The sequence below is a fragment of the Odocoileus virginianus genome, chromosome 1 (genome assembly GCF_023699985.2).
Source record: "Odocoileus virginianus isolate 20LAN1187 ecotype Illinois chromosome 1, Ovbor_1.2, whole genome shotgun sequence".
Taxonomy (NCBI): Eukaryota; Metazoa; Chordata; class Mammalia; order Artiodactyla; family Cervidae; genus Odocoileus; species Odocoileus virginianus.
Window position 1 is genome coordinate 70,270,599 of NC_069674.1, and position 26,508 is coordinate 70,297,106.

Below are 26,508 nucleotides of genomic sequence, written 5' to 3' on the forward strand. Positions count from 1 at the left end.
ATTAAGAGGCTCTCTAGTTCTTCTTTGCTTTCTGCCATAAGGTTGGTGTCATCTGCATATCTGAGGTTATTGATATTTCTCCCAGCAGTCTTGATTCCAGCTTGTGCTTCATCCAGCCCAGCATTTCTCATGATGTACTCTACATATAAGTTAAATAAGCAGGGTGACAATATACAGCCTTGACGTACTCCTTTCCTATTTGGAACCAGCCTGTTGTTCCATGTCCAGTTCTAACTGTTGCTTCCTGACCTGCATACAGGTTTCTCAAGAGGCAGGTCAGGTGGTCTGGTATTCTCATCTCTTTCAGAATTTTCTACAGTTTATTGTGATCCACACAGTCAAAGGCTTTGGCATAGTTAATAAAGCAGAAATAGATGTTTTTCTGGAACTCTCTTGCTTTTCCGATGATCCAGTGGATGTTGGGAATTTGATCTCTGGTTCCTCTGCCTTTTCTAACACCCACTTAAACATCTGGAAGTTCAGGGTTCACATATTGCTGAAGCCTGGCTTGGAGACTTTTGAGCATTACTTTACTAGCATGTGAGATGAGTGCAATTGTGTGGTACTTTGAGCACTCTTTGGGATTGCCCTTCTTTGGGATTGGAATGAAAACTGACCTTTTCCAGTCCTGTGGCCATTGCTGAGTTTTCCAAATTTGCTGGCATATTGAGTGCAGCACATTCACAGCATCATCTTTTAGGACTTGAAATAGCTCAACTGAAATTCCATCACCTCCACTAGCTTTGTTCATAGTGATGCTTCCTAAGGTCCACTTGACTTCACATTCCAGCATATCTGGCTCTAGGTGAGTGATCACACCATCGTGATTATCTGGGTCATGAAGATCTTTTTTTGCTTCCTGTTTAAGTTTACAGATATTTCCCAATCTTTCATTTGAACCTACAGAGTTCATCAAGTCCTCTGTTGGTAGTGTCATAGGGATAAATTGTTAATTATAATCAGTGATATTCTCTAAGTAATTGGAGATAATGGAAAAAATACATTTAGAATTTGAAAGGGAATTTTCACAGAGTAACTATCTAGTACCAAACATAGATATTTAACATTAGCTGTGTTTAAAAGTTTGGAAAGATGTTGATAAGATATGTAACAGCTCTGTGTTTGGTGAGTCCCTCACAGTGTAAAATCCTGTCCAGCCACTATATATACAGTCTCACCAGTGAAGCTGTGTGCATGTGTGCTAAGTTGCTTTAGCCATGTCTGATTCTTTGTGGCCCTTTGGACTGTAGACCACCAAGCTCCTCTGTCCATGGGATTCTACAGGCAAGAATACTGGAGTGGGTTGCCACGCACAGGGGATCTTCCCAACCTATAAATCGAACATGCATCTGTTAGGTCTCCTGCATTGGCAAGCAGGTTCTTTACCACTAGTGCCACCTGGGAAACCCAGTAGTGAAGCTAAATCAAGGGCCATATTATGAAATTCTCCCCCTCAGTCACCTCTCTGAGTACAGAACAACTCCAAGTTGGACCAAAGTTGATAATGGGTGAGGGCAGTCTAGAGTCCTTGGAGAGGCAGAGAATTAGAAACAGACCCACAGAACATTGAGATAAAACATTCAGTCAATCTAGAACGATGAGTCAGTTCAATGGAAAGGACCAGGAAATGTATACTTGGAGATATGCCACTACAAGCATTGGAAGGTTGACAAGCTAGGGTCTTTCTGAAGCATGCATTTTATACTTAATAAAGGAAAGAGTTAAGACCTTTTTGGCAAATTAATATAATTCAGGATCTTAGTAATTCATCCAAATCAGTAGTATGAGGCAAAGCAGGTACTAGTATCCAAGTGGGAGTGTAATATATGTTGTTGAACTATATTATACTTCTTCAGGCTACTTACTCTAATTCTTCTGTGGTCTGTTTATTCCAATAAATTTAGAAAAGGTGGTGAACTTTCTACAAGCTTACAAATTTCTTTTACACTGCATAAAACTAGATTGATGTAGTTGCTTACTGAGAGATGATTAAAATCAGCTTCCAAGGTCCATTACTTTACTAGATTTTGGACCAAATATATATGTGTATTATACTATACACATGTGACTATTTTTCAAAGAAATGTCTACTTTTCATTTCACCAAGTTTAATGTGTACTATGTTCCTCTTTTTGAGGAAATAATGTTTAGTTATCTCAGACAGTGGGTATATTTTTGAAAAGCACACTGAGTCTTCCTAACTAGTGATTGAAAACATGATATAAGTTGGTTGAGTTAAATCCAGCTGGTTATTAGTTGGGTGTTTAAACTATCCAAACTGCTTATACTAAAGAACTTTAACATTATGAGTTTATTTTGGCATTTTTCAAAGGTTTGGATCTTCAATTATTATTTTCCAAAATATCATAAAATACATTACAACTAAGAAGGAAAATAGCATTCGATTCAATTAAGTATTTATTGAGAATCTATTACCAGCTTTAGGCTGGTGTCTTCAGCGGGCATATTTTGTCTTTGAGGAATTTATTTCTTCTTGGGATAAAAAAACATATACTTACTATAGATAACACTTTTACATGCTATAAAAGTAAGAATTGTATTGTGTGATCAAGACAGCTATTTTTGAAGCTGGCTTTCTGTTAGAATCAGCTGAGGAGGTTTTAAAAGTACAAATTCCAAGTTTCCATTCCCAGAGATTCTGATTCAGAGGATGGTTTCTAAATGGCCCTTCCATGATGATTATTTTGGAGGTGGTTCAGTGAAAAATGCCATGTGCCAAAATAATTTTGTAAAGAAAGATATCAATTTGGATAGACTCCTTAGATTAAAATAGACTAATACATAATATTCTCTTCATTGCATCTAAGTCTTAGTAATCAGAGTCATTTAAAATTGATAGGTAATTTAATTGATGTCTCTGCAGATGTTTTGTTACATTTATCTAACTATTGTACTGACTAGGAAATATTTCTAACTGATAATTGCTGTGTGTGTGTGTGTGTGTGTGTGTGTGTGTGTGTGTGTGTGTCTGTGTGTTCTCAAATCATGTCTGACTCTTTGGGACCCCATGGACTGTGGCCTGTCAGGCTTCTCTGTCCAGGAAATTTTCTAGGCAAGAATACTGGAGAGGGGTACCATTTCCTCCTCCAGAGGATCTTCCAGACCCAGGGATTGAACCCACATCTCCTATGTTTCCTGCATTGGCAGGTGGATTCTTCACCACTCCAGCACCTGGGAAGCCCTAATTTCCATATATTTTATACTTATTTTAACTTATTTCTCAGTTTCTTTCAAGTTACATATTTCATAAACGTAAGTACTGTTTCCTTCCTGTCTTAATAATTTATCCCTTGAATACAGAGACCCCTTTTGGTAAGGTAGCTAATATTGGACACAGTAAAATACTGTGATATCCTAAGAAGCACAGCAAACAAAAAAATATATTCTTTTGGTCAAAGTTTCTTGTTAGGTGCTACAAAATCTCATTTCTTGTCTTCACAGTGAACCTTCTTGAAAAAAGTAATCTGTACAGTAGTTAAGAGAGTTGCCACTGAGGTCAAATTCCCTGGATTCATCTACAGACACCACTTATCACAGTGACTTGGTAGATAGATACTAACATCATTAGGATTATTTTTGTCTCTCTTTTAATTGTCTTCTCTCTTAAAAATCTCTCCTTTCTTTATATCCATCCTTTTCTGTGACTTCACCACCTCCTGTGTGATAATGCTTCCCTAATAAATTGCCGAATAGTACAAATCTCCCTTTTGGAGTCTGTTCAGCACTGCCCAATAGAAGTACAATGGGAACAAGGAGTCTTAACCACTGGACCACCAGGAGAAAAAAAAAAAAAAAAAAACCACTACAATATTGTAAAGTAATTAGCCTCCAACTAATAAAAATAAATTTAAAAAAAGAAGTACAATGGGAGACACAGCTATAATTTTAAATATTCTAGTAGCCAATTTAAATAACAAGACCCAAAATAGGTAAATTTAATAATATAGTTTAACACAGAATATATAAAATATTAAACATTTCAATATAATGTAATCAGTAAAACTTAATGAGATATTTTCATACTATCTGAAATCTGGTGGTATTTTACACTTGAGCACATTTTTAATTGAAGTAGTTGATTTACAATGTTGTGTTAGTTTCTGATGTATAGCAAAATGATTCAGGTGTGTGTTTGTGTGTATATATAAAAATATATATGAGTACATATATATATGTATACTCTTTTCAGATTCTTTTCCACTATAAGTCATTACAAGATATTTTGAATGTAGGACCCTATAGTATATAGTAGGACCTTGTTGTTTATCTATTTTATATACAGTTATACAGCAGTGTTACGGCACATCTTAAATGTTGATCTGCTTGGTCTGTATCAAGATTTTATAAATTTTACAACTGAAAACTAGATTTACATATCCAAGTATTCCATACCTACTTACAAGTCTTCTAATAACTGAGTCAAATATAAAAAAATATTTTTCTTTAATAGCCACATTCAACTTGACAGAATTTATCCATTTTTTTTAAAAGAAGAGCTGATTTAACTTTGATGCAGAAACATACAAGTTTGAAAACTATGTCTGTCTAAGTAAATTCACTTACTCTTGTGTCAGCCTAGTATTATTAACATGAGATTCACAGGGATACTGAATAAATTGAAAAGCAAGATTATCAATATCAACAAGAAATTCTTCAACTTTTTTGCAGACATTTAAAAAAATTGCCAGTTGCAATTAACATTTGCATATTGATCATATTAGGGAAATATGTAAAATCATTATTTGCTTGTATATTAGAAGTTTCAGTTTCAACATGAATAATCTTAACTTTTCCAACTACTTCTACTTTACAAGTAAACTGACTATCCTTGAAGTTTCAAATTCAGTACACATATATAGTGTGATGTTGGTGAGGGAACATATATCCATGTGCCATGTTTTTGTCATTGGTTATTGGATAATTGGCAGTTATTCCTTTGTTTCAAAAAAATCTTAAGAGTTGACAGTTCAGTGAATCCTTGTAAAACTCTTCCGGGACTTAACCAATAACCATTGGAATAAAACACAAGATCATTAAATTTTCTTGTTTTTTTTTCTTTTGAATTCTGTAAACTAGTGATGATTCAGAACATTTGCATGTATATACTAACAATTGTATCTATGACACTTCCCATTGAATCTGTGTTAAAAACTGAGAACAAACATTTTCAACATATATAATACTTCAGATGCACTAAGACAAACACCTCTAGTTTGAAATTACAAACTACAAACTTAACTGCGTGGATTTTTCATCTAATATAACTGAAGCACTGATCATTGTGATAGAGACTAATTTTTTTAATACCTAGCTGAATTTCTTCTTTAATGAATGTAAAAGATGTTAAAATATCTGTTATGGTTCTAATTTTTAGATAGTGAATTGGCAACATTTCTTCCTAGATTTAGAAGTCCACTGAGAAAAAAAAAAATTACCAAAGTCTCAGTTGGCCAGTATCCCTTATTTCCTAACTCTTACCAGAGGGCCCGTTCTTAAAATGCATATTTGAACAGGTACTCCTTTGATGATAAGTGTTCAGGAGATCATCATGTTTTCATAGTAAAATCCAAGCTCCTTAACATTCAGTTTCATAATCTTGGCCTTCCAATCTTCCCAACTTCACTTTACTACCCCCTCCTCCGAAACTTTGTTCACATCATGCTGAAATAGTTGTGGTTGCTCCAAAAGACCATTCTCTCCTACTTCTCAGGGCCATTTCACTTTCACTCCAGAAAGAAACACCTCTTCTCTCTCCTTCCCGTGCCTGTCTTCCTCCTGCTAGTCTTGCACAACTCAGCAACCTCTCCTGACCACTGTCTTCTCCTGGGCAGCCTAGAATTAGTGTCCTTCGTTTCTGCCCTTCTCACCCTATGACCTCTGAACACTATCCCGTAGCACTTATTACACTGTACTGTTCTTATCTCCACCAGATGGTAAGCTCTGTGAGAGCAAGGAGGGTGCTTTTGGTCCCTATACTACCCCACACCCAGAATGGCCCATGGTATGTAATGGGTGCTCACATTACATTCGTAGTGTAAGTTTCAAGGAATACCTGACTAAACTTGTATGATAAATAACTATCCTGTATGTAAGGGGTTCTACTTTTCACTTTAGGAGTAATGCATGACTTTTATTTTTTATTTTTATTTATTTATTTTTTCATTTATTTTTATTAGTTGGAGGCTAATTACTTTACAGTATTGTAGTGGTTTTTGTCATACACTGACATGAATCAGCCATGGATTTACATGTATTCCCCATCCCAATTCCCCCTCCCACCTCCCTCTCTACCCAATCCCTCTGGGTCTTCCCCGTGCACCAGGCCCGAGCACTTATCTCAATGCATGACTTTTAAATATAACAACTAACTGGTGAGTTGGACATCTTATTTTAGGATGCTAATTGACATTTTCTTCTTAGTCCTCTAAAAAGTTCTATCTAGCTCTTTATTTGTTTAGTATGGCTTAAGTTTTATAACCATATTTGTAATTGTTTATTAATGGATTTTGCTTTTGCTGCTAATAAATCATCTTTCCGTTTTTCTCTTTTGGTCCAGCTCCAACAGAGGCCACTGTGCACCCGCATCTAGGTAAGTGTTTGAGGCTCCAGGGTCCCTGACCTCAGTGCTAGATCTACTTGTTTCAGTCCTTTGCCGTGTGGGCAGGGGATACAGAGATGAGGAAACTCTCTGCCCTGTCTGATTCTCTGATCATTCATTGGAATCAGACTCAGGTCTAGATTATGCTTTAACCTGAGACCTCACTGAGGATCAGGTGATCCAGAAGCCCAGTTTGGGCTAATGGAAGGACTTTTGAACCTGTTGCTACATTTATCCTTAGAATCCAGTTGGATCTGATCTTTTGACACAGGGTCCTAATACTGAATTTTCCCTTAAGCCTCTACCCATCATGAATAGTAGAGCATGGAGGCAATAGGCAAGGAGCTTTGAGTGTGAAAGATGTGAGATAAACTGAGTGTGAAAGCAGATCTGAGATATCTGCTTAGACTAGTGTTGTTGTTCTTCAATTGCCAAGTTGTGTTCGACTCTTCACAACCACAATGACTGCAACACACCAGGCTTCCCTGTCCCGCACCATCTCCCAGAGTTTGCCCAAGTTCATGTCTGTTGAATCAGTGATGCCATCCAACCATCTCATCTTCTGTCATCTTCTGTCAACTTCTTTTCCTTCTGCCTTCAGTCTTTTCCAGCATCAGGGTCTTTTCCAGTGAGTCGGCCATTTGCATCAGGTGGCTAGAGTATTGGCTTATTAAACAAAGCACCCAGTTATTTAGACAATCTCATTTTAGTTTTTGAAGAAATGGCCAAATTATCTCTTTTTACAAGCCAGTGCTAGTTTAAGCCAATAAACTATTATTATATTGTAATAATAGCATCATGTAAAGTTGCCTCCTCTCATTTTTCTCATGAACTTGTCATTCTGACATGTATTTAGTGGGCTGCAGTTCTTGAGGCAAGATTGTACAGTGTTGATTGTACGGATTCTGGAGCCAAATAAACTGGATTTATCTCACCTCTGCCACTTGCTTGCATGATGATATTGGGCAAGTTACTTAATCTCTCTATGCCTGTTTCCTCACCTATAAAATGGAAGTAATGATAGTACCTACCTCCTATGGTTATTATGAGGATTAAATGAATTTGTATTTGTGTGTATATATATATATATACACACACACATACATATATATGTATATGTATATATAATAATAATGTTTGGAAAGAAGGCAATACATGAACAAATAACCATAGAGACTTAACCATGCCTCTGTAAAAAAATCTCTGGAAAGCAAATGACCTTTAAGAGTTAAATTTCTCATATATGACAGTGAAGACTGATTTTAAAAGCAGTTTCCTACACACACTATTTAATAAGAATGAAAAGAAATCATCCTAGCTGGCTCCAGCCTTTTCAGCTGTCTGTCACTGTGGGACTTGCAGATGGGTCAGTGTTTGTCTCTTGGGCTTGCTTTCTCTTTCAACCTATAAACCCAATTAATTTATTTTTCTCTTTGGAAAATCTGCCTTGAGAAGCTCTACTTTTATGTAATGCTACAGCTTGGGGCTCCTCTTCTTTGGCAGATGAACGCAAGCACTTAGAAGCATGCCTTCTGGCAGCTGAGGCAGGCTGGTGACCCTCAGTGGCCCAGCCGCATCTCAGCCATATTGGGTATTTGAGAGAACGGTACCCTGTAGGCATTTCAGACACTGCATCTAATTGCTCAGGGGAATCATTAAATCACTCCCATGCACAGAAGACATCACAGTGTTCTCTCCAGTGTAAATCCATATTCTCCCTGTTGTTGAGCCTAAGGCTTTGAGTCTGAACAGCCATTTCTTTCAATACATGCTGATTCACTGGTTTTCCCGACTTCGTTATGTGCTTACCTACTGGCATACCTAGTATAAAGAGGGTGAGGGTGCCTGCAGGTGGCATTGTCACCAAAGAGAATTTGCAAGTGAACTTTCTGGTATTTGGAGGTGATATTTAATTCCTCAATCAGTTCAATAAATTATATACAAGTGAACCCCCCAAAAGAGTAAAATATCACTTTTGGAAAAAATAAAAATTTTTGGTTATGTTTTATTAAACAGATCATATGATTTTCATTTTTTTAAAAAGCATGTGCAATAATGGTCCAAACAAAATTATGTAGACCCGGAGAATTTATACTAGCTGAAACAAATTCCCCAAGCAAACCATGGGAATCAGATGAGAAGATTTTTGAGCACCAAATTCATTTTTTACAATTTGTGTAGAAATAGTTACCATTTCTCATACAACCTTAGAAATGAGTCTACTTACATTGTAGCTGGCCATGAAATTGTTTTTACTTGTCCATCCTCTATTCAGTGGAAATATCACATACTCCACAGATTATGAAAACATTCTTTGCTCTTGGCATGGCTTGAGTTTTTCTGTAGCTTAAAAAGAAGTGTTTAATACAATCTCAAGTGTAACAATAATATATTTAAGACTATGGATGGTTTTCTGCCATTCCTCTTGACTTCAAACATGACGTTATTTAGAAGTTTTACTTACTTGTGTAGATAATTTCTCCTGTGCAGCTCTGAAGGAGGAAATGTTAACAATTTGAAACACATTCAATTAAAAAAATGAGTGAATATAGGGAATGAGAAAAAGCAAGTCAAGGCAAGAGGGGTAGTAAGAAAGAGAAGAGGAGATGGGTTAGTAAATAACAACAATGTTAACTGACAACAAATAGCCACAATGTTCTGTTCCCTTCAATGCTCTAAAGTGAGTTAGGCACTGACTTTATTCTGGATGTGTTGAGCTGTGAGGGGCAAGTCTTGTATGACCTCTCCTTGTAGGCCAGTACCAACCTTGGTCTTCCCACCTCTGCGACCTGGGTCACATTTTGGTAGGGTTCTCTTTGGGGGCTCTGGTTTCCAGACTTCTAAACAGCAGAGTTATTCTTTTACTTAGTAGTTTAGGGGCACAGCAAATGCAATCAACTGCTTGTTTAAACTTCGATTTTAATTTAAAATACTGTTATTTCTCATAAATGTGGCATGTTGACTCTTTTGCATAGCTAAGTCTATTGTTTAGTGTAACCTTTTTCTAAATTTTTGTTCTTCCTTTAGCTGAAATTCATAGTGACAGTATTATCCTACGAGATGACTTTGACTCCTACCACCAAAAAGAATTGAATCCAAACATATGGTAAGTTAAAGGATCATGCCTCACTTTGATCTGTATAAAAAGCAAAAAAAATTATGCTTCCTTGGAGTAGTACATAAAATTAAAATGCTCTTTAGCTCTAAGTTATCAGTGAGAGTTGTTCAACTAAGGAACTGGGATTAATGTCGCCTAGAGTATGTCTATTGTCTATTCCTGACTTCTTTAAGAACTGAATCGAGGTATCCCTTAAAGCCATGGGTGTGGTCAGTTTTTTTCAGTAGTACAAGTTATTTACATGGAAAACATTGTGCCTTATTATGTCTAATAATTGCTTTTATTGTTGAAGAAAAAAAGGGAAATGACTTATCTGAAACTGACAGATTATTTGAGTCATACTTCCAAATAACTTCTGTGTTATTGGATTATCGCATTTGTACTCCAGTCTTTCCTTCCAAAGCTGTTTAGAGACAACCCTATGAGATTTTGGAGGGCAAAGAAAGAATTAACCAAAACGTATACATTAGAAACTTGTTGAATACATAAATGGATGCATGAATTTGTTGGCAGTTTGTTGTATTTTTCTGACTTTGGAGAAATGAGTCTATCCATCGAGAGCTATAGTCAATCTGCATAATTTGAGAGAATATCTGAATATGTTACTTTTTGTGTACTAAATGTTTTGTGTACTTGAATAAGAGTTCAAGATAAATTAGAAGTTCTAATGTAATCAGGTTGTAGCCAAAACCCAAGCAATATTCAAGACTACAAAGAGAATAACCACTTCATCCTCAAATGTCTGCGTATGATATTATTTTTCCTTATTTTCACTGTTCAACAAATATCAAACAATAATTATTTTATTTATATGGTACATTAAAAAGGAATGTGGTTCCTTCTTTTGAGTAGCTTATAGTTCAGTAGAGAAGACACCTAAAACACATTTTTAAAAAGCTTATAATTCAGGATAGAAATCCTTGAGTGTCATAGAAGGTTATAAATAACATACTACAGTTCTAGAAAAGAAAGGCTGACTCTAGTGAGAGTTTATTGGAGAAAGTGGTCCTTAACCTGAGAATTGAAGATGACATACAGGTTTAGAGAGTGTTGATGCTTAAATACAAACAGGAACTTATGTCTTTTCTAGAAAGAAATATAGATTTAGAGAGTATAAGTATACAAAAAAAATCAGACTAGACAGAGACATAAAGTCTTATGATTCATATGCCATTAAAGAGATAATTTATCAAAAAGATTTCACTTACCTCTGAACATGTTCTAAATATAAATTTCTTAAAATTACTTGAAAATCGTTATTAAGGAAAAGCTGAAAACTTTCTAAGCACTACTTCTACCCAAGAAAAATTCTCTCATTCTCCTAACATTTGGCTTTTTTATATCCCATTAATATAGATGTTATTAGATGATTTGTTTCTTTCAAGGCAAGTTCATTTGTGTCAAGCTAATTCATTTTCTTCAGTGAGTTTTCTTGACAAATACAAAATGTGACTTTTATGTGGTCCAAATTCTGTTATTTTTGAAATCAATAAAACATGATTGATTTTGCTTCACCCATTTTCATGACTGATCTGGTAGATGCTTTCTTGACCGAAGTTATGGATTTTGTGTCCCACTTACTTAACCTGTGGTTTTTCCTCCTGTTTTAGAAAACCTCTTATTAACTTTAAGAAGCCATGCACTTCTGTCTTCTATCAAATATGCTTCAGAGTAATTTTACTTTATCCCTTATTGACCACAATCTCCTTCATCTAGTCTCTATGATTAAAAAACAATAATAACAACCTAGGAAGTTCTCATCATTTGAGAGATGGCTTTGTTGAATATAAGTGGCAGAGGTTCTGAAATCAGGTCTGTCTGGGTGGACTTTCAAGCTAACTACTTGCCAACTGGGTATCTGAGAATAGTACAAAACTTGCTTTACCTCTCTGAGTCACATTTCTTGTCAGTAAAAGTGAGCCGAGTATTTCCCTAACACCATTGTCTTAAAGTTTGATGAACCTGAAAAGGTCTGGCGCATCTCCTAATGTATTGTTGCTGCTCAGTATAAATCAGTTCCCTCTTTCCCTCTCTTATTCTCTCTCTCCTACTCTAACTTTTTGTCTCCCTCCTTCCTTCCCTTTCTTTCTTCCTCCTATGGTATAGTTGCATGTTGGTCTACTTGCCTACCCTTGAGCTCAGATATGATCCCAAATCATTATTATTAAAATATTTTTCAGTCAATTTATGTAAATGATTCCCTAAGTCTTCCCTTACTGCATTCAGATCAAAAACAGACTTCAAATTAAATATATCTATATTATTTAATATATATTAATGAAAATACAGTAGAATTATAGAGAAGGGAGAAACAAAGAGTGTTAAATATCTTAACTCCCCTTAAAGTAGACATAAGCTCCCTAAAGTTAAAAACCAATACAATCAGATATTCCGGTGAGGTATTTCCAATAACATAACAAAGCTCTCTCTTGCTTTGGGCCAACATAGGCAGTTTTCAGGCTTCCCTGGTAGCTCAGTTGGTAAAGAATCCAACTGCATTGCAGGAGACTCAGGAAGATCCCCTGGAGAAGGAAATGGCAGCCCACCCCCGTATTCTTGCCTGGAGAATCAATGGACAGAGCCCCTGGTGGGGGCTCTCAGAGTCCATGGTGTAGTCAAGTCCATGACTTGGCAACTAAACCACCACCACTACCAGGCAGTTTCACTCTCCCAGAATCTGTTTTCTTGGTATACCTACTGACTTGCGAGTTTTGTCCCTTATGATATTGTCTTTGATTTTCTTTACCCCAACTGGAAGCCACTGAGCAGCTTTGTGAAAACCAGGAAGGGGAATCCTTCCTGACAACCCATAACTTTATGCCATTGGCACACACCACCGGATAGAAAGAAGCTCAGGGTGTACTGCTTTGGGGCAAATTCCCAAGGCTCAATATATCACTCAATAATTTGTCACAAGAGAAAAGCACTCTGCTTTTATGAGCATGTTTCTTCCATGGAGTTTGAAAATCATCATGTGCATTATTTGACTTTCAATTTTTAAGAAAAAGCAAAAGGGAAAATTAAGAAACTACAGTCCCATCTGTGCAATGGTGGGGAGAGAGATCAGTTTAAATTTAGTCACTCATACTTTATTTGCTTCCGTTGACTTCATCTAGTGAAATCAACTTTTTTCCCACTTCATTTCATATTATTCTTGATATCTAAATTTCTTATCTCCTGTACAAATGACTGTACACAAAAAACAAGGAGCATAAAATGATAGTACTATTATAATGAATGAATGTACCAGCCAAGTTATTATTCCAAGTGTATGACAGTGATTGGACTAGAACCAAGAAACTTTTTTACATCAACTCAGTATTGAATCTGTCTCTCTGCTTAGTTTAAATATTAGATTTGATTTTAAAATTAATAAATGTACTTAGTGAAAAGTTTGATTATATTAAAAATAATAAAAATAAACCTTCTTCCGACACTAGATCTATATTCCTTCCCTCTAGAGGCATCAGCTGTTACCAGTTTCTGTCAGTCCTTCCAGAAATTGTTTAGGCTTACACAAGTGTCACAGTTATGAATTCTGCCCACAAAATTGGGTATCAGAGAAATAAAACTTTCTTTATTCTTTTTTTTAACTCAACTTATTTTCTTTTCATTGTGTCCCTTCTACCAGTAGTGAAAACTTAATTTTGGTCAACTTTAGCTTCCCTTCTCCTATTTTTCTGGTGTTGTAGCTATGTATCAGAGAGCTTATTAGTTCAAAGGCAAGGGGTAGGGTGGGGACACACCTCTTATTCCCCAGTCCTCTGTTCCTATGGATATCCACTGAATCCTCCCTGTCTCATCTAGTTTTTGGTGACTGGTCCACAGAAGTAGCCTTCTCACCCATCCTGATCACTCAACTCCCTGATGACGATTGCTCCATTTGACCCCTGCTTGAAGGCATGAAACTCCTGTTGCTCCCGGGCCTGGGCTGTCAATGTCTCTGTGACGCTCTGCTGTGCTGTCATGCCCCTGTGGTCCTTCTGCCTCCCTGAGATCCTTCTGCCTCCCTGAGATGCAGAGTATAGAGTCCTCCTGTGCTTTGACCGCCCCCCCCAAGGGGGTCTCCCTATGGCGCTGCCAGAGAAGTGGCCTTTTATCTCCCATTCTCTCAGCCATTTCTGTTTGCTTTGTTCAAATAAAAAATGAGAAGTAAAGTTACAAGTGAACAGCAAAACCCTTTCATGGGAATATAGTGACACCTCAGGCTTGATGAGAGTGAGGCTTCTCCACCTTAACTTTGCCCTGATGCAGGGCCACATGCAGGTAGACCTCTGGATCACAACAACAACTCGTCAGGTCAAATGTACCGTTGAACCCAAGAGAGTGAGAGAAAGAATGTAGATAGAGCAGCACTGACTTACCAGCACTGTTGACAGTTCTCCATTATCAAGTGTGTTCAGTGTGATTACACTCCTGATGATGAAGACGGTCAGTAGAGTCTTGTTCCGATCGAGACAACCCTATAGCCAAAAAGAAAAAAAAAAAAAAAAAGAAAACATAGGAAGGACAACCTCTTATAACTAAATTTAAAAGGAAAGTAAAGACCTACAAATACACTCTATCTCAACATTTCACTTAGGCATGTTCTACTTGTGTCTCAACTACCTTTTTTATAGTTTCTTTTATGAATTAATTATTTTAGTATCATATAAACACTGTCAGTATTTCATATGAATGGTGAGAAATCTTGATTTTTTTTTTTTTATTAAAAAGAACTACACCTAATAGCAAAAAACTTGTAACATCCCAGGTACCCATAAACAGGAGAATTGATAAAATAGTGATACATTCATACAGTGGCATGCTATTCAGAAATAAAAAGGAATAAATTATTGATAGCTGAAACAACATGGTTGAATTTCAGAAATATTATGTTGAATGGAAGAAGCCAGATCCAAAATAATTCTTACTGTATGATCCTACTTACATGAAATCTAGACTAGATGATATTATCAAAAGTGCTAGTAATTAGATTAGTGATTGTTTCAAGGATGGGGAATTGACTGGGAAGGAGCATGAGGAAATTTCTGGGGTGATTAATGCATTATATATAGTACTATGAGAGCGTGGGTTATATAGATGTGTACCTTTGTCAAAGCTTGAGATCTGTGTATTTCCCTGTGTAGAAATTTACCTCAGTAAAAAATTTCAACAGTAATTTTAAAAAATGAGAAAAGTTAAGAAATAAGAGACATTTATGATTCATAACTTGAGTTAAAAAGAGTTCAGAGAGATGGAGAGAGAAAGTTAAGTAAATTGAGTAATTTTTAAAAATCAGTTTTCTTAAGAGGTGTCTTTACCCTCTAAGCAATTAGAAAGTCAGGAAGAATCTTTCTTTTGGCTTACAGATTATCCCTTTAATGCTTGTTTTCTGAAGATCACAGAAGGCATCCAGAGCTATAATATCACTAGGCTATGATGTTCTAGTGGGAAATGTGAGACTGTTAGAAAACACGATGATAAATAGCAACTAGAAGACAACAGATGTTTCCCCTCCAGCACAGTAATAATAGCAGAGATGTTCTATTCAGCAGAGATCAGGGAAGAACAAGAGTCACTAATCAGAAGAAGCGTCTTAGATGAGTAAGCTGTGATGCCAACAGGGATATTAGACATCAAGAAGAGAGACACAGATGAAGTTGTTTCAGATCCTGTGGCACGTGAAGACCTCTGTCAATTGGCTTATCATACAGAAAGCCCCACAGTTTACAGCTAAGGAAGCTAAAACTGTGGCCGGCATTGCAGAGTTGCTTGAATCAAGAAAAGACTGGAACATTTCCATTTTTGTATATAAAAAGATCACACTACAGAACTAGAGAAATTGAGATTACAGACTCTGCTGCATCTGATAGTCTCTTCAAAATACTAATTTATTGGAACAGTTACCCAGAAATGGAGTAAAAAGATTGGTGATTTGGCTTATTAAAGTTTATTTTCTTTGAGAAAAATAATTATTTAAACAAAGACCCTAAAACAATGGAAATTTTAGTATGGGGGTGACTTAGTCTAGCTGAATCTTTATTTATTCAGTGATCAATAGTTTAACCCATGTAAGATAATTTTTTTTTTCATTTATTTTTATTAGTTGGAGGCCAACCATTTCACAGCATTGCAGTGGGTTTTGTCATACATTGACATGAATCAGCCATGGAGTTACATGTATTCCCCATCCCGATCCCCCCTCCCACCTCCCTCTCCACCCGATTCCTCTGGGTCTTCCCAGTGTAACCCGTCTAAGATAAAAGAAGTCAAGTGAGCAGTAAAATTACTTCAGAGTTCCTTAGTTTCTTGGAGCCCCCATAGAAAACAAGAGCAGAGGGGACTCCATTTAGTAGACAGGTGTGAAAACTACAATATAAATGTAGTTTCCAGGTAATCAGAACAAAGTAAGTCTGATGACCAGTGTCACTGGGGAAAAAAAAGTAGATAAAAGTACATCCATGTTGTTCAATGTCCAGCAGGCCTGTGGGTGGTAAGCCTGTAAGACCTAATGGCTGAAGGGAAGCACTCACCATGGGCACCAAGGTCTGCACATCACTGCTGAAGTGTCTCCAAGGGGCCTTTTGTTGTTGTTGTAATGATGACTACTTGGAATCATATCACCTAATAGGTCATCTTACCTATTTGACATGGAACGTATACCTTATAAGTTTTCAGGAGATGATGACAAAGGGAGACTGTGAATGGGTAGTAAAAGTCTGCAAAATAATATTTTATCTTATGACTTACCTTTGCCAAAACCTCTAATATATCACTGTAGTTTGGGTTGTGGAATTTAATGGTCCAATATTCTGATCTTTTTTTTAAAAGTGTACTTATTATTTATTTGACTGCATTGGGTCTTCGTTGTGGCAGGCAGGATCTTTAATTTTCTTTTGCAGCGTGTGGGATTTTTGTTGCAGCATGTGGGATCTAGTTCCCAGACCAGGGATCAAACCCAGGCCCCCTGCGTTGCATCCAAGGAGTCTTAGCCACTGGACCACCAGGGAAGTCCCCTGATATTCTGATCTTTTGTGCATCTTTTTCTACTTTTTCTCTTCATCTTCTTGACCTCCCCCTTTTCTACCATCTCTCACTCTCTCTTCTCCTTTGTTAGTAACTTTTTTCCTCTTATTATAACACCCTCCTCTAACCTTCTTTTTCTTGCTTCCTCCTCCTCCTTCCACTTACCCTTATGTAATTGCTCCGGGGAAAACTTCATCTACAATAGAAAGGTTAACCAGGAGGTGTCCTATTATTAAAATAAGGTGCAAATCTGGGAGCTTATTATTTCCTTCTTTAATCTTTGTTTTTTATGACAGAAATAAGAACTCACTCAATGGAATTAAATGTCAAGTACATTCGAAACAAATTAGAAAATATTTCCTCAAACAGCATGTAGTAGAATTCACCATAGTAGGAGGTCAGAATATTGCATGCAGTAGTAGGGTGTTAGAAGGGATATTTTTAATCCAAATAATATTTGTCATTATAGCTGTTAACAAAGGAGAAATTAAAATTTTTAACTCCCTGATGAATAGGAATATTTCTCTTACCTTCCTCAGTGAGAAGTAATGAGAAAGAATGAACTATAAATGGAGTTTGTCATTTTCACATTTAGAGCATGTGTTAGTTCCCTAGGAAAAAAAGTCATGACATCATTGAAGGTGATATTTTTCTCGGTCTTACAGAGTGAACTTTCCTTGCTGTTTTTCTAAAAATATTCCATATTTACAAAGAGAAGAGAATTCTTTGAGGGTTTTTCTTTTTTTTTAAGCGTTGTCTTTCACAAGTAAATAGTCATGCCTTTTTCCTATAAAACATCATCTCTTTGCTATAAAATATGGTCAAAAGTTGAATGTTCTGCTTATTGAGGGTTTTTTGTTGGGTTTTTATTTTTTTGGGGGGGGAGTATAGTTGGTTGCTTATTGAGGTTTCAGTGGAAAGTACAAGGAGCTCCAGTGTCTCCAAATGAAGTCAGCTGACTGTCCAGCTCCCAGATGGCCGACAGGGTCCTGTTTACTTTGATGGATTCACCAGTCCCTCATCTGGCCTGGCCTTTCAAGTTCACACATTAGATTTTCAGCACATGCAGTTTGAGCTGTACCTGGGGGAACAGACTTGTTATCTTTGGGTCAGGAAATTATAAGAGATTTCTCTTTTCTCTTTCCACTTTTAAAGTACATTTTATAATCAGATCAAATATTAAAAGTATTTTAATATCTCTGTTCAGAAATGCTGGTGAATAGACAATTCTGACTCATAGAATACCAGACATTGCCTCCTTTAGAGGCAATAAATTACAGAGAGATAATACAATGTCCCCAGTCTTGCGGACAAACAGCATGTATCCCAAATGAGAATTTGATAACTGATTGTCACTGAGTTTCCAGATGATTAACTTGTTTCAGCAGAGTGACTGACTAAAGGCTGAGTGATTTCACTCTGATCTAAAAAGAAGAATGAGCCATGTAATTAGACTGCTCTTGAGAAAATAGTATTTTGGTTATTTATTTATTGTTATCAGGATGATGTCACCACCAACCATTCATAAATCTCTGACTGTTCGATGGAGCCCAAGTTTCTCATTAATCCTCCTCCTCTTTCCGGTGTCCTGAAAGTCCTGTGTGAGTCTCTGTAGGACATGGGCCCCGCAGAGACTCCAGGGACATTTCACTCGAGCTTCCTCTGTGCCTTCTGAACAGGGACTTTGGCACGTTTTCCAGCCTAATAATTTTAAAATCAGGATTAAAAGCATAATTATACCTTCAGAAATGTACATATAATTTCTAAACAAAAACAGCCACCTAAATAATAAAAAAATAAAATGGAGTATTGTCTCCAAAATAACAAGTTTCAAACTGCCAAGGAGCTTGTTAGAGTGAAAACCGAATCTTGGCTCAAAGCATTCTTTTTCTTTTATGTTTACAGTTTAACCCTACATGTGTTGGTCAACAAGTACCTGCCTTCATCCTTACTGATTCCTTTATGGTTTTGTTAGTGGAAAAAATGGTAGCATGATAATGTGTATATAAAATAGGGATGAATTATCTAAGGATGTACATGACCAAAAGAATATTCAATTTGCTTATGTACTTTAGTCCAGTAAATTCATTCTAAACATTTTCTATGAAGTCCATGACATTTCTTTTATTTTTATACATTTGTATTAGCAAAGCAAAATCCCTTATCCTATAAATGAAAAAAGCAACTTTTAAGAAAAGACACTAGGTTTTCCAGATGAACTCTGATAGCAAAAATGATGACAAACATTTTTGAAATGCACATGATTTTTGTGGAATTGGAGTTTTCTCTTCCTGGCCGCATTAGAGTGGAGTGAGAAGAATATTGGACAAGGAGTCAGGAAAACTGGCCTCTAGTCTCATCCTGTCATTTGTAAAATGAGGGGGTAATGAAACTCGGTGATACTTCAGATGCCCTCCAACTTGAACGCCTAATGATCTGTGAACTCTAGTAATAGATAAGATTCATGTGGTACCTAAGCATGTGATAAATAGATTCAAGGAGAGCTCAATAAATTCAGGCTTTGCATGGTCTTTGGGGATAGCAAGCATTTCCCATAAATGTCTTTAAATCATACTGTTCATGAGAGTATATTTTGATGTGGGCGATTCATATGATGTGCCATGGTATTTGTCAGATTCTTATGTTCTTCATAAGAATATGAAGAATATGTTTTTCATATTGAGAAAAAGAAATGGGGGGGGGAGTTTCTTAGATTAGAGAAATATTCAGTAAGCAGAGAAGCAATTCGTTTCTAATCCTTAGCTTGGGAGTTCACATTTCTTTTTAAATTGAAAAACAAAAATCTGTTTAACTGAAATTATTTAAAACTTCCCCTTGCCATCAATCTGTGAAGAATATGTTACCTTACTTTACAGAACCCATCATTTTCTTGAACAAATTCAGTTGGGAAACTACAGTTTAAATGTTATAAATAAATAGCACTTTTCTTGGTCTTTGTACCACTAAAGCTCATCACAGTGCCTATAGGTTCCTAGCACAAGTTTGTTAATTATAAGAATGAATTAATGAATGATAAATGAGTAAATACACCATTGGCAGCTAAGAGTAGATTGGATTTGACTACCCAGAGGGATGTTTTCAAAATAACTTATAATAAATTATGTTGACAAACCCAGTCATACTGAAAAATTCAAGCAAAGGGCATTTAAAAGACCTTGACAGGAAGCTAACAGATTTGTTTCATCAGTCCTTGGTGAAGTCATTGTGCCTCCAGGTAGCAACAATTCAGTGAGTGATAGCTGGTATTTCAAGATCTTTAAGATTCAACCTGGTACCAATGCCTTTGTTAATTTTAAGTTTCTGGAGCTATAAAGTACATCAAGGAAGAAGGTCTAGAGGGGTTGTTGAGCTAAGTGGGGAGAATGCTGTAACTGATTGCCTTTTTTGTGTGTTTTATTGGTTTTTTAACTCTTGTTATTCCACAAAATAGGAGTGGTTCTCCAAACACATCAAACATCTACTGTCTATTCACTGGTTCCCTAGTGCCAGGCTACAGGTACCTATGCTAGAATCATGTTTAAACAATATACAGATATCTAGGCTACACCTGAATCCTATTTAACCTAAACTGTGGGTGATGGGGATTTGAAATACATGTGTTTATACAGATACCATTTTCCTGATATACAGTTGATTTGGGAACTACTGATCAATATTTATAGATAGAATGATTGCTTTGAGGATTCAAATATCAGGCCTCGGACTTCACACCAACAGTGATGCTTTTAGTTTAGAATCACTGGAGGAAAATGGCAGATAGTCCATGTGAGGGTTGAACAATCTTTTAATTTCTCCGACAAAGCTTATTTTTCTTCTGAGTCATTTCACGATCCCTTGGAGGACAAATAATCCTCATCTATCACTAAGAAGCCCACTGTGATTTTGATGCTACTTCTATGTACTTCAGAATCACACTCCTTGGGAAAAAATTAATGTATAGTTTTAAGAATAGAAAAACAGTAGTAAAAAGTTCATGTAATGATTCTCTGTGGGGGAAAAAAAACCTAACATACCTGTTATGGATGAAAATGTTGGAAATCCATAATAAAAATAGTTAAAACTTATGCTAACACTTGTATCATGCTTGTTCTGTTTGAAGTGTGCCAGGCTCTATTTGAGGTGCTTTAGACCTCAAGCCTTAGGGCTTCCCTGATAGCTAAGTTGCTAAAGAATCCACCTGCAATGCAGGAGACCCCGGTTCAATTCCTGGGTCAGGAACATCTGCTGGAGAAATAATGGGCTACCCACTCCAGGATTCTTGTGTTTCCTTTGTGGCTCAGCTGCTAAAGAATCTGCCTGCAATGTGGGAGACATGGGTTCAATCCCTGGGTTGGGAAGATCCCCTGGAGAAGGGAAAGGCTACCCACTCCAGTATTCTGGCCTGGAGAATTGTATGGACTATACAGTCCATGGGGTCCCAAAGAGTGGACACAACTGAGCGACTTTCACTTTTCACATCATGCCAAGCATAAGATGGTGAACAAGAGACATACTCGTTGCACCATGAAGCTACTACTGTGTCTCTTCTAACATAAAGGATATTTTATTAGAATCTTTCTTTACAGTAATCAAGCAAAGATTTCAGTCTACTAAGATATGAGATACTACCATTTAAAATTCCATGTCAGAAGTTGTTCTCTGTTTATTTTTAAAAAATCAAAGCTTCTTGACATTGTTGATCCTCTTTGTATGGGAATACAGCTCAAAAGATTAGAATATTTTTTCCATGCAGTTCACATGTAGGAAATATGTCTATTTATTTGCCAAGTTTTTACTTATTGTGCTTCTGCCTCTTGGCTTTATGAGCTTCGTGGTATCCTTTCATACCTTTGTCCTCTTCCTCTTTGAATAGGACTTCCTGCTCCTTCTTTTCTCTGAGATTAGCCAACAACTGAAAGGGCCTGATACAACAGTCTTCAAAAACAAAGGGCATAGTACCCTGTCCACAATGTTTGGCACCTAGAATGTAAAAGTCTTTTAAAATGTCCTTTCTGCTTGAAATACAGCTCTCATGCACTTTGAGGTTCAGACTAAGAAAACGTAGCTCAGTCTTTCTACATGTAATGACTGTAGGTTGAAATATCATAATGCCAGAGCATTATAAATGTTACTGTAAATATGCAAAGTCAAATCCACAGTATTCGTATTGTCAATTTATACTGAAGAGATGAATATATTTAATTTTGAGGTTCTGTTCTAAGATTTTATTAGCCACTTCATAATAATAAGGAAAGCAACTAAGTAAATTATTTGCAAGTTTAACATTAACTCAGTATCTAAAATTTGCTTGGATTAGAATTTGTATTTATTTCATATTATTATGTGGATTAAATACAATCTGATTGCATTATTTTTTGCATGGTATATTTTGTAGACTTGCAAATCTATTTGAGAACAGTTATTTTAAACATTGATGTTAATCATAATTCAAAAGAAACAGGTTTACATTTGTAAAACACCTTTTGATTTCAGAGATACATGGTTTTAGTTCATTATATAAGTGTATATAACTTTGCTTATCTTTAATATTAGCAAAATACTTGTATTGAACATAGTATGTTATGTAATAATTTGTAATAATACTAACTGCTGCTATTAAACGCCTACTATAAGATTAGTTCTGTACTCTGTTTTATATACATTCTCTCATTTAATCCTCATGATAACTATGTGATATTTAGTTCAATATTATTATCTTCATATACAGATGAGAAAATTGAAACTTTGGGAAGTTAAAGTAACCTCCAGTGCGAGTTACTGAGAGAACTAGGATTGAACTTCAAGTCTTTCTGTTCTTATGCTTCCGTAAACTCTGGGAGTTGGTGATGGACAGGGAGAGCTGGCGTGCTGTGATTCATGGGGTCGCAAACAGTCAGACACGACTGAGCGACTGAACTGAACTGAACTGAACTTGTCACAATACAAAATACCGTTACCTACCTGGAAATGTTGATTTCAACTGAATAACAATATCTATTATATCTTTTGGGTGATAAACCACTCTGTGCTACTTGGTTCACAGACTGAGGTTATGTTCTGTGTTCCCATAGGGTGGAATGTAACAACTGTGAGACTGGAGAACAGTGTGGTGCAATTATGCATGGCAATGCTGTCACCTTCTGTGAGCCATATGGTCCAAGAGAATTGGTAAGTATGTACTATTTATGTACTTTATTCCAAATACACTTTACTGAGTTTTTTTTGCAACAAAGATTTTCCTACGCAATTCCAATTCAAATGAAAATGTGCAGTATCACTTATGAGTCCTATTGCAAATATCTCAAAATTAGGTGGAGTGATTTTAGTTTAGTTTATTTTCAAATGTAAAAAATAAAGAATTTAGTAAAAAAAAAATTGGCAGCCTCAATGGATCTCATTAAACATGGCACATCATATGATTATACGGCTTTTTAAAAATATGGGTATGACATGCATGACATATGATATATACAAGAGACATGTATTGTGTATATAATATCTACATAATTTGTTACTTTATAAGTCCTTGTATAAAGCTTTACTTTAATACTTCTTATCTCCTTGCAATCGAAAAATGTTAGATGAGGAATTTTATCACATTATTTTTACACTTTGTTTCCTACTCACCTTGAAATTTTAATGAAATATTTAAAGTGAAAGAGCAGACTAAATAAACTAAATAAATAAATTTTTGTTTGGTTTATGCAAAATTGTTTGATAGTAGGTTACTTTAGTTTAGATGATTAGACTTTGCCAAAACTAAGTCCTTGGATCATGTGTAAAATGCAACATGAGCATTCTAAAATTGAAAGCAATTAAATCACTAGCCATCAAATATGACTAATGAGCCTTTTGTCATCACGTGGTACTTCTTTCTGTCACCAAGACTACATTCATTTCACATTCTTGAAAAAGGATGTATTCTTTTTCTTGAAAAAGCTAATTGTTGTCTTACACTTCAAGCTGTTTCTTTGCACCTAATGTTCTTTCTGCAGCATCCCTTATGCATTGCCTTTCAACTGGGGTTTCAATGCCTCTCTTTTTTTCTCCTACATCTTCGTTATCATGGAGCTTTTAATAACAAGTTGTATTTTTCAACCCTCCATCATACATTTTGTTTCAAGTTCATTAATTGTAAAAGTGGCCAGAAGACTGCCTTCCACCTTAAAAAGGAGGGAAAAAACCTAACTAGGTAATTAAAGGAAGATTTAGTTGTCAAATTGTGAAAGTCAATTAATTTTTATAACATGGTTCTTATTTTATGCTGCTTGAATACCCCTTTCATGGCAATAGATAAATTTAATTTATTAAACATACAAGCTTCAGAACGTTGATAAATTGAAGAGTTTTTAGTTGAAATTAGAACACAAACAGAATTAATTGGATGCAAATTAAAATAATAGGTACTCATAATTCAAGTCTTACAAGGTGTTATAATATTCCTGCAAAACAAATGTGACTCTGTAGTGAAAATCTTCTTGAAAAAAATAGATTGCTAGTACATCTTAAATAATGTACCATGACTGAATTAATTATCTATAAACCTTAAAACAAAATTAAATTTTTGTCATAGTTAATTGAGCTTAGAATAAATGCCCACTTTAGAATGTCCTCCCCATTCAGTTATATTTCAGGAAATGCTTGGCAAATTCTTTTTTGTTTCTAATTAATGAGAAACAAACATGTCTAAGAATATAATACCAAAATTCATATTTCTATAGCATAGAGACTGAAGTATCTAGTTTATTTGATTCCAGGTATATTTAATTGTGATAGTTTCACTATATTCCAGTATATTGACTATTAGAGTTTATATGCTCAGTGAGCTAGTTTTGAATTGTGTTATATAATTAACATAAGATTAGCTTTTCAACCAAGAAGGAAAATATTCAAAATAATTATCTTCACCCAAAAAATGAAAAAACATATACAGATTTATGTTTACATCATAAGTATTTCCCTAATATGAGTTGTATTGTAGACTCATAGGGAACAAAATGAAGATTCATTAACAAAGATAAGAATGACATCCACATTTTATACACTAGCAACTTCCAGTTTCCAGTTATTTTTATACTGTATTGGTATCCTAGGAGCAAAAATATATATTGTATCCAAGTCGTGTTTACAGAAGAAAGATCAATCAAAAGAAAAGTGACGAATTCAGTTGTCAGTTAACTTGCTATTATCCACTAAAATTCAAATATTTGCACAGCACTTCAAAACTGGATCCAGTAAAAACTGTTGTGCATGAGAACTGATGAAAGTTATTAGCCCCCAAATATCACTTTTAAAAGTAGATATGTATACTTTAAAATTTTTCATAAATCCAGTTCTTATTGAAATTGTGAAACAACCATAGATCAAGGCAAAGAACCTTGGTAGGCCTTATTTTTTAAATGCCTGAAAGAGCATTTCCATTTTGTGAATTTAGTCAAATGGCCATTTCATTTCAATAAAAGCCAAGGCCTGTGAGAGGAGGGATCTGCTACCACATGGGCATACTATGCATTTGCATTCCCAATGCTGCTCTGCTGTGCAGGCCTCATGTGTTTCATTACCTCAGTGAAGTCTCCGGATTTCAGGGGAGGGCGCTAACTTGATTCATTTTGCTAGTTTGAATTGAAGGTAATGAGAAATTCATTTACCCACTCCTCTAAGAGAAAATCTGCTCTCTCAGAGCTTAAAATAAAATTAGTTATTTTATTCTCCATTTTAAAAAAAATAAATTATCTACTCAATTTTTCTCTCTTATTTGGAAATGTGTTTTAGTTACAATGAGGAGTTTGTGCTAAAACAGGATTAAATTCAGTAACAATTTGTAGGGAAGAAGTGTAGAATGAACAGCTTCAGCCTGCAGTGAATTCCTCAGATTAATTTAGTGAACATACTAATTTTCTATAATTGGGAGTTTATTTGATAATTTAAGAACAGTGAGATTTGGTAGTGAAAAGTTCTCTCTCTGATGTTCATAGTTGCTGTAATAAATTATCAAAATCTCTTTAAGAGGTCCTTTAGTTTTCAGAATGGCCAATGTAATAACTTTGCAGACTGAAATTATGGATTTGAACTCAAGAATAATAAATAATTTATAATATCCAAATGTTAATACAGGTGAATAGATTTTATAGGCAGTGCTTTATTGGTTTTTTTTCTTTCTCTTCATCTTTCCTATCCTTTCTTGTAGCTGACAATTTTACTAATAAACTAAATTGGGTCAAGGTAAAGGAATGAGAGTCAATCATTCCAACAGTCCTTAGCTTCCCTGGTGAAGAAAACAAAAAATGGAATCAATGACTAATCAGTCTAGGGTCACCCTCAGTTAGCACATGTAATTTGAAATTTGGCACTATTTCAAGTGATTTACTGTTTACTAGCAGAGGTCACAGCTGTGAAACTTGATCATCCAGGTGACACAGGCATCATTTATTACACCCTCAGGATAAGTATCAAAGACTCTCTCATATATTTAATGCACTAGCAATAGCAATAACTGTGGTGCTTTCAGCTTATGTAATGCCATACCATTGTTTCAAAGAACTTACATTCAGGAGTGTTTCATAACTCATCTGGGAATTACTCAGTTATATAAAATCAGAGGAGGAAAAGTGCATTCACTGAATTTTTGTGAAAAATTTAAAAATTTTCTAAATGCCTCTTTGGACTTTAAAATCAAATTTTCCAAGTGGAAATCCCTGAGGGTAAGTAGTTACTCTAGAAGTTATGGGGGAGGGGAAAAAAACAGATTTCTTTTAACCTTGAG

The 26,508-nt window shown here is 35.6% G+C and overlaps 1 protein-coding gene across 3 annotated transcripts in view; it reads left to right on the top strand.

Annotated features, from left to right (window-relative positions):
• The window catches only part of RELN (reelin), a 534,275-nt gene that overhangs the window by 245,249 nt on the left and 262,518 nt on the right, over window positions 1-26,508 (top strand). For all 3 annotated transcript variants that reach the window (XM_070469617.1, XM_070469611.1, XM_070469614.1), the window contains exons 5-7: window positions 6,578-6,610; window positions 9,647-9,725; window positions 22,817-22,913. In XM_070469617.1, the coding sequence (XP_070325718.1) occupies window positions 6,578-6,610; window positions 9,647-9,725; window positions 22,817-22,913 (209 nt within the window). The remainder of the gene's footprint in view (window positions 1-6,577; window positions 6,611-9,646; window positions 9,726-22,816; window positions 22,914-26,508) is intronic.